The sequence below is a fragment of the Bubalus bubalis genome, chromosome 5 (genome assembly GCF_019923935.1).
Source record: "Bubalus bubalis isolate 160015118507 breed Murrah chromosome 5, NDDB_SH_1, whole genome shotgun sequence".
Taxonomy (NCBI): domain Eukaryota; kingdom Metazoa; phylum Chordata; class Mammalia; order Artiodactyla; family Bovidae; genus Bubalus; species Bubalus bubalis.
Genome location: NC_059161.1, coordinates 26,813,417 through 26,822,231, shown reverse-complemented (window position 1 = coordinate 26,822,231; position 8,815 = coordinate 26,813,417). Strand labels below are relative to the sequence as shown.

The window sequence follows — 8,815 nt, the reverse complement described above, 5'->3', positions numbered from 1 at the left end:
GAGGGACCAGGGCAACCTAGAGGGCTGCTCATGTCCAGGGTCATGGCCTGAGTCAGCAGTGAGAGGCCTGCCTGGGGTCTGCACTGGAGTGGCTCACTGGCCACCGAGTCTGTTTCTCTCTGTGTATATTACCCCACTGAACATCTCCAGAAGTAAGCAAGGAGGTAAGAGATGCACCAGGTTGAATAAAGACCTGGTGGGAATGGTAAGGTTTTGGATCATAGACAACTCAGTGCTTTTTTTTTTTTTTAAATCAATGTCTGGAGATTTCCCCAATATGAACTGAAAAATCAGGAAAAATACATCATGAACACCAGCAATCCGTTTACAATGAGGGACTCTTTATTTCCGACCATTTCTTTACAGCCATCTACCCAGGGATTACTCCAACATGTGAGTCTCAAGCTCAAATCCACCTAAAGAAATGTAGTTTCTTAGTTCTGACTCTACAAGCATTTCTATCCCAAGAGACAGTATTTCCCTAGGCAATCCTGCTTCCCTGCAGATCACCTTTCCTTTTCACATTCACATTGAGCAGATGCCTGAAACCATGGCTTATTTCCCTTTCATGATGTTTCTTGTCCTAGATTTCAGTTTTCAAGTGCTCAGAAGAAAGCCTTCCATTGATGCTACGGACTAAGCAAGGGTGTCATCACCGTATATGATGGGCTCAGGACAATAGAATGTGTTATCTCCACAGGGTGGACAGGGGCATGAAGCTAATGCAGATGGTCCTGGGATGTCCCAAGTCCTCCAGGATCTCAACCAGTTCAGCCTGACACTGGGAAAGTCTCCTGGTTTGGAGGATCCCATCAGAGCTGAAACCTTCCTGAGGGACAGGGTACAGCTCTTGACTTAACCTGGGCAGCCCAGAGGTGTGTCGCAGCAGCTTTTCCAGGATGGCCATGGAGAGGAGGTTCCCACGGAGACTGAAGGACATGAGCTGGAAACAGTGGCTCAAGATATGCAGAATGGATTCCAAGTGGGAGTCCCTGATACCACATTGCTCTAAGTACAGCTCCTGGAGGGTGGCTGAAACTTTCTCCAGCAGAGCTGGGAGGAGCTCAGGACTAGAGTAGGTCATGGTGACCCCACTCAGATCCAGGCCCTTTAGCTGACAGATGTTTGGACTCTGAGACAGATGGGTCAGGTCTGAATTTGTAAGCAGGCAGCGAGTAATCCCAAGGTTGTCCAAGGGGGTCATCAGGCACCTGGGGAGAAAGAGAGGAATTAGGTATTGGAAACTGAGGTGGAAGTTGATTGCAAGTTGAGAGACAAGTGATCTGCCCAAGCCCAGATTTGAACTGATCATCTGATAAGGATTAGTACCCAGAATGGCCAATCTCATTGCAGCCAGTCATTTCACCTTTTTTGTGTGACCACGTCAAGTACATAGAGTCTTAAAACATATCTCTCCTCATTACTCAAGCAGAGAAAAATGTTCTCTGCTTCCTTATGAAGAGGAATTAAGATAATGGAATGGACTAGAACAAACTCAGAGGAGAGCTTGACATCTTGTCTCAATCAAGATTGGACATCGCTGAAAGTTAATATGTTAAAGTTAACCCTAACTTAAAATGCTTCGTACCCAGGCTTCCTTCTGAACACACTTTGGCCCCAGACATCCATCTCAGGCAGGTGAGGCTTCTGGGTGACTTGCATAGAGGACAAACCTGGGCAAAATCCCACAGCATCTACTGAGGATGCCAGCCTGTGGGGCTCACTTATATCCCTGCTTTATCTGCAAACCACCTTCTAATTTTTATGATCCCTTTGACACCTGCCCTATTACCATCATCTACAGAATCATGCATTTCCCATATATTATTTACCATATCTGGAGCAAAAAACATCCTTTTACAGACAGGGAATTTGAGATAGGCTCATCCTGGTCAGAAAGCTGAAGAACCCAGAGCTTCAGTTTAGAAATGCTCAGGGCTGGTGGAGTTGTCTGTGTTCAATGCTCTCTTCCCTTACCTATTATCCTAAGTCACCTAGAAAAGATAACTCTTCCTAAGAAGAAACCAAATAACCATCCCCTAGATTCTAACCCCTAGTCTATAGTTTCCAGCACAGTGTCCCTTTCCAGAGCCTCCTCCCAGTTTGGACCCCTACCTAGATTTGGGTGTTTATGTGATACCACAGTTCACAATGGAGCAGCAAAGGGGACAGTGCATTTGATATTCTATTGTTGGGTTCACTGTTACCTGGTCAGTGGTGCACACTCACCTAAGCATCTGGTCCAGGCAGCCTTCAAGGTAGAAGGGGGATTCCAGATGGAGATCACGGAAGTGGTGCAGCCTTAGGAACTGAGAAGTAATTTTGACAACGTGTTCTTCCTCCTGCTCCTCAGGATCAGGCATGTGGATGTGGGAGATGAGGAGTTTCTGCAAATTGCTCATCTGGCCCAGGAGAGGAGCAAATGTGGCCAGGGTGGACAGATGCCAGGTGCGATCCAAGTATACCTCCTGGATACAGTCCAGCTGCACTATGCTCAGAACCTTCATAATTTTATCCATGGAAAATGAAATAATCCTCAGCTTCTTACAGCACAGGTGTATGGACGCTTTCCTCTGCTCCACCCATCTCATAAGGCAGGTGAGAAATCCATCCATGCTCCTTTCCTTGAGGTGAAGTTCTATGAACACCTTGAAGGGAGCCAAGGGCTGCTCGGTCCCCGGCCTGTCCTCAGCCCCTGGTGCCATTGAAAAGCTTGAGGACACATGGACGCTTGATCCAGACCACCTTCTCCAGAAGTCCTGGCCAGTATTCCTTAAATCCAGCACACGCAGTTTGCACCTCCTGTGGAGAAACAACAGGTTGGCAGTGATGGTTTTAATAATATCCACACAAACTTTAGGCAACACTTGGACTTCCCACATGAGTTTTTACTTCAAATTCCCAACATCACGTGCTGCCTTGTCCTCTCCCCTCTCTGCTTCACCTTCCTCCATCTTCTTTTCCTCTTCCATTTTCCTTAGCTTTCTACTTCTAGTGGCCTTAAACATCCCTGGGGGGGAGGCTGGGGCTTGTACTTTCAGATTTCCTTGCATCTTAGGCACTCCTACACTGCTGGAAGGCATTTCCCAAAGCGAGCTCAGGAATGGCCAAATCTCTGTGTTTCTTCATTGGCATCATCAGAAGTCACTGGCCCATCCATGTGCCATCTACTTTCCTGTCTTCAGCTGTCTGCTTGGGATTGCCCACATCCTACCAGATTACCTGCATCTGACTCACCTTGGACGATCCTTCTGTGTGAGCAGGACATCAAGTCCATCGAGCACTGCTTGTAACGTTAGCAGATGAGGCATTTGCATCAGGCCCCCCAGAGGCAGGCGGACAAAGGGCCAGGCTTGCACCAAGGCCTTTAAGGTCTTTCTGTGTCTTCCACAGAACGCTTCCATGAAGAGTGGGGGGAAGAGCTCGATGGGCAGATGCTCCAGAGTGGAAATGGTCAAGGCCTCATTGGTTAGTAGGCTCTTTCCTGCCAGGTTCAGGAGTCTCAGGGGTCTCTGGATACTCATCCTGAATCTGCTCCTAAAGGAATCCTGTAAGAACTTGGAGAGAAGAAGGCATCTTTCTCAGGTAAGCATGAACATCACTTCATATGTGTCCCCACCCTTTAGAGGAACCAACTCAGAGATAAAGTCTCTGCTCTGACAACTGAGAAGAGCCTTAGTTTTTCAAAATTTCACTCTGGGCTTAGTGGGCATAGTGGCATAGCTCTGCCCTTAGGGGCACCAGAACAAGCATTTCTTAAGGACCAAGAAGGAAGAAACCCAACCACTGGTCCATCCATTTCCATTCACTGCTTTGCTTAATCATGTTTCAGTGGGAAGTGGTACCAAGAACTGAAGGTTAAGATCCATCTTTTAGGGGGAAAATATTGAAATCACTTAGAGCCTTAAAACTATGGGAAGAAGAGCATCATGTAGCCCAATACAGCTTCCATCCTCATTTCCCACAGTTAACAGGCTGAGAAAGATGAAACAGACACCTTAAATGAATGCCATTTGCACAAACTGAATATTTTTAATGTCAAGAAAAAAAATTTCAAAAATATGGATTTTTTATCCTCCAATTAAAACAATTTAATTAAAAAATTAGACGTTTTCATTAAAAAAGGAAATCTTGTTAGTTAAGATATTTTTAAATGATATAAAGGAAAGCACATATCAAAATGTTTGGGATTGAGGCAAAATTACACTTAGAGGTAAAACCAAAGCTGTACATGTACACATCTGAAAAGAAAGAAATCTCCCTGACACCACTGCTGCATGCCACCAGTGGAAACCTGCTGACCATAGGTAAGATGAGGGGTCTTTTGCTGAGGTCTGTAACTTACCAGCTCTGCTGGGGTTGAACGGTGCTCAGAGGTCAGATCTGGTGCGGAACCCACCAGTAGCTTGGAGAAGACAGGCAGCGAATCCAGAGAAAGAAGTTTCTGCACTTCTTCTTTGATTCCTCAGGTTTTTATAGCCCTTTTTAATCACATCTTCCCCCTGTCCAACTGCTACTATCCAATCAGAAAGTGATGCCCGATTAGATTTTCAAATGTCCATTAGGTAAATCCTGATTAGATCTTTGCCTATAGTCAGATGGATTAATTGAATCAGATATTCACTCAGGAGGGATACATTGGGGGAGGAGAGTCAAAGTCTCAGCCATGGATTCACTCTATGAACACTGATTGAGTTCTTCTAATTGGGTCACTGACTGAGGCTTCCCAGGTGGCTCAGTGGCAAAGAATCCAAGCAGGAGACTTGGGTTCCATCCCTGGGTTGGGAAGATCCCCTGAAGAAAGAAATGGCAAGCCAGTATTCTTTCCTGGAAAATCCCATGGACAGAGGAGCTTGGTGGTCTATAGTCCATGGGGTCACAAAAGAGTCAGACACAGCTTAGCGACTAAGCAGCAACATCAAGTTGTGACTTTTGTTTTACACTGGAAACAGCAGATCATGAACCTATTAAAGGGAAATGCAATCGGAAATGTGCTTGGTCTTCTGGGATTAAGTCAGGGCTTCTCTGTAATAGCTGACTCAAAATCACAGTAAGGAGCAAGGGTGTGGACTAGGCAGTGTGGAGGGGGTCATTCCTAAAGGGACTCTGAATGACCCAAACAGAATAAAAAAAGTTTTGTCTGTTTTTTTTTTTTTCCCCCCTCTTGAGGAGGAGGGAGACTAAAAGACTTTTGGTGGGGTTTAGAAATTAAAAAGGAAAAAAAAAAGAAAAGAAATTAAAAAGGAAACTGTTAACTTTGAGAGCATTTCTTTCCATAAAGATGGGATCAGCAGAGAAAACTGACATGAAAAGATTAAATCTGAGAATGTGAGCGCAGGGAGAGTTGTGAGCCCTGGGAAGCCAGACATATCCAAGACTGAGAGGTACTGATGGTGGGTCCTATGGGCTGTTTGAGAACCTACCAAAGGGAGGTAAGTGAACTAGTTAACTTGCACCTAACCACGTCCTTCTTGAGGCAACTGCTTGCTTTTGCTGTTGTTTATTTGCTCAGTCGTGTCCGACTCTTTGCCACCCCATGGACTGGAGCATGCCAGGCTTCCCTGTCTATCACCAACTCCTGGAGCTTACTCAAATGCATGTCCAGCCAGTCAGTGATGCCATCCAACCATGTTATCCTCTGTTATCCCCTTCCCCTCCTGCCTTCATTCTTTCCCAGCATTAGGGTCTTTTCCAGGGAGTCTGCTCTTCCCATCAAGTGGCCAAAATATTGGAGCTTCAGCTTCAGCATCAGTCTTTCCAATGAATATTCAGGGTTGATTTCCTTTAGGATTGACTGGTTGGGTCTCCTTGCAGTCCAAGGGACTCTCAAACATCTCCAACACCACAGTTCGAAAGCATCAATTCTTCGGTTCTCAGCCTTGTTTATGATCCAACTCTTACATCCATACATGACTACTGGAAAAACTATAGCTTTGACTATAGGGACCTTTGTCAGCAAAGTAATGTCTCTGCTTTTTAATATGCTGTCTAGGTTGGTCATAGCTTTTCTTCCAAGGAGCAAGCAAGCTTTTTTACTTTCGTAGCTGCAGTCACCATCTCAGTGATTTTGCAGCCCAAGGAAATAAAGTCTGGGTTTCCCTCGTAGCTGGGCTTCCCTCATAGCTGCAGGCAAGTAAAGAATCTGCCTGCCATGCAGGAGACCCGGGTTCCATTTCTGGGTCAGAAAGATCCCCTGAAAAAGGAAATGGTAACCCAGTCCAGTATTCTTGCTTGGAGAATCCCATGGACAGAGGAGCCTGGCAGGCTACAGTGCATGGGGTGGCAAGAGTCAGACGTGACTTATTGACTGAACCACCACTGTTTTCTTTGTTTCCTCATCTATTTGCCATGAAGTGATGGGACTAGATGCCAAGATCTTCATTTTTTGAATGTTGAATTTTAAGCTTTTTCACTCTCTTCTTTCACCTTCATCAAGAGGCTCATTATTTCCTCTTTGCTTTCTACCATAAGCATGGTGTCATCTGCACATCTGAGGTTATTGATATTTCTCCCAGCAATCTTAATTCCAGCTTGTGCTTCATCCAGTCTGGCATTTCACATGAGGCACTCTGCTTAGAAGTTAAATAATCAGGGTAACAATATATTATATACAGGGTGGCAGCTGCTACCAATATGCATTTTCTTTTAGGTTCTTCCCACATGGCACTAGTGGCAAAGAACCCTCTTGTCAATATACGAGATGAAAGAGACCTGGTTTCGATCCTGGGTCGAAAAGATCCCTGGAGGGCATGACAACCCACTCCAGTATTCTTGCCTGGAGAATCTCACAGACAGAGGAGCCTAGTGGGCCACAGTCCATAGGGTCGCAAAGAGCTGGACATGACTGAAATGATGTAGCACACACATGCAGGTCAGCACGCACAGAAGTTACTCTTAGATGGCAATTTGCTCCAGCCATTTTCCTTGGGGCTTGGTAGCCTAACCATAATCCTATGGGCTTTTTTCCAAGTATATTTTGATAATTCTATTTCTTCAAAATTAGAGAAGTTCAACAAAAATTCTGACCAAAGTGATGCTATTCCCCAGAAAATAAAATTCTGTTCTCCTCATAGTATGCATTGTTCACAAATACCAACAGCTTTCACTACAAAATTCAGACGCTCTCTCTCCATATATATGTATATTAAGGATCTGCCATATACAGGGAAGACTCTCACCCCGGGCTGCATCTCACGGAGATTTTTTGCAGTTTCAGGATGCAGAGAAAACAAGACTCTCTCTCTACCCCCAAGAAATCTCCATGCCTTTCTTTCCTCCATTCACTGAGATGGCCAAATAATTCAGTTATAAAACAACCAAAGAAAGCTAGGGGTTGTATTTTATTCATTCATTAATTTATTTTTGGCTGCACTGGGTCTTCGTTGCTGCACGACTCTAGCGGCAGTGAGCAGGGGCTACTCTTTGCTGGGGTGCTCTGGCTTCTCACTGCAGTGGCTTCTCTTGTTTCAGAGCACAGGCTCTAAGGCACAAAAGTTTCAGTAGTTGTGACACTTGGGCTTAGTTGCCTGGCAGCATGTGGAATCTCCCCAACCAGGGATCAAATCCATGTCATCTGCCTTGGCAGACAGACACTTGTCTCCTGAAATATCAGGGAAATCCAAGACTAGGAGTTTTGAATTGTGTTCTCTACCTTGGTATCCTTCCAAAGGATTCCTTTCACCATATTTCTACCACGGATATAAATGGACTTTGCATAAAGTAAGCTTAAATTGGATTGTACTTAATTAGACATTTTAACTCCTAGGCTACCAAAAGCCTTTATTAATGACCTTCCATAGAGTGACTTAGTAACAATGATAATCACGAACATCTCTGCTTTTACTGAACACAGACTGGATGAGCAAGAGTGTTGGCACTTTTTACCCACTACTGCAAGTAAGCTTCATAGGAAATGTAAAGTTCACTGCTCTTTTCCAAATTTTTAGCTTGGTGGATTCAGGGCTGGGCTTGGGAGAGGAAGTTGTGACATCCATGCTGTGAATAATTGGTAGATTCCCTCAGTTGAAAGGTTCAGAAGGCCCCCTGAGTTGTCAGACAACTTAAGTTGTTGGGATGGACTGACTTACAGACTTCACGTGATGTCAGTGAAAATGAGGAAATAGCAGAGTCCAAGCTGAGGATGTTTGTATGAGAGTCCAGCTTCTGTGAGATCCAAGGAGGTAGAAGTATTCCAAGTGTTGGAGTATTCTAGAAACTATAAAAGCCCAGCCCTCTCTCTTCCCCCTGAGTAGAGTGTAACATCCTCTGTTCACCTCCAAACAGAGCCTGTTTACTCAGGAGACACACTTTGTGTCAAGGAGAAGGGAGCCTATGTGTATAGAGGTACCATCCTTCCTCCCCCAGTTCTGGGCCAGTAGGACTCCCAGAGTCTGGTGAGGAGCCTAGGTTTAGCATTTTTGCCATCTTGGCTGCTTTTCCTCATGGCCTTACTTGCTGCACAGGTCAGGGCAGCCCCTTGAGCCCATCAGGGAGTTGTTCTGTCCTGATTCTCCAGTCACAGGATCCCAAGTGAGATTGAAAAACATCGGCTTTTGGCTCCCTGCTCCAGCATTTAGAATGTTTCTTTCTGTGCATCCAGTTCCCTCTCCCAGCATAAGCCAGCTCAGAGCCCTCTCTCTCTCTCTGCAGCCTACCAACATCTCCTCTCCTAGAACCTGGAGCATGGCCACAATGTTGAGACACCCTTCCACTGAAACCAGCAGTAATCAAGGAAATGGTATCAAATTCCTCTGTGTTATTTGGAGTTTTATGACTAACCCCAAGGCATAGTCAGTTTGCACTGCTCTTCTGGACC

General features: G+C 45.2%; 1 protein-coding gene across 1 annotated transcript; it reads right to left on the bottom strand.

Annotated features, from left to right (window-relative positions):
- Window positions 1–320: 320 nt before the first annotated feature.
- LOC102398664 (PRAME family member 8-like) lies at window positions 321–4,456 on the bottom strand. The gene is made up of 4 exons (XM_006074466.4): window positions 4,346–4,456; window positions 3,238–3,557; window positions 2,230–2,802; window positions 321–1,211 (listed from the first exon to the last, which is right to left on the bottom strand). Exons 2-4 carry the CDS (start codon window positions 3,522–3,524, stop codon window positions 689–691), a joined length of 1,383 nt encoding a protein of 460 aa, XP_006074528.4. The 5' UTR covers window positions 3,525–3,557; window positions 4,346–4,456; the 3' UTR covers window positions 321–688.
- Window positions 4,457–8,815: the final 4,359 nt, after the last annotated feature.

Coding starts and splice junctions, on each gene's coding strand:
- LOC102398664 (XM_006074466.4), bottom strand. CDS start 3,524: ATGAGTATCCAGAGACCCCTGAGACTCCTGAACCTGGCAGGAAAGAGC. Junction 2,803..3,237: donor ACACAGAAGGATCGTCCAAG/GTGAGTCAGATG, acceptor GTTTCTCCACAG/GAGGTGCAAACTGCGTGTGC. Junction 1,212..2,229: donor TGCCTGGACCAGATGCTTAG/GTGAGTGTGCAC, acceptor CTTTCTCCCCAG/GTGCCTGATGACCCCCTTGG.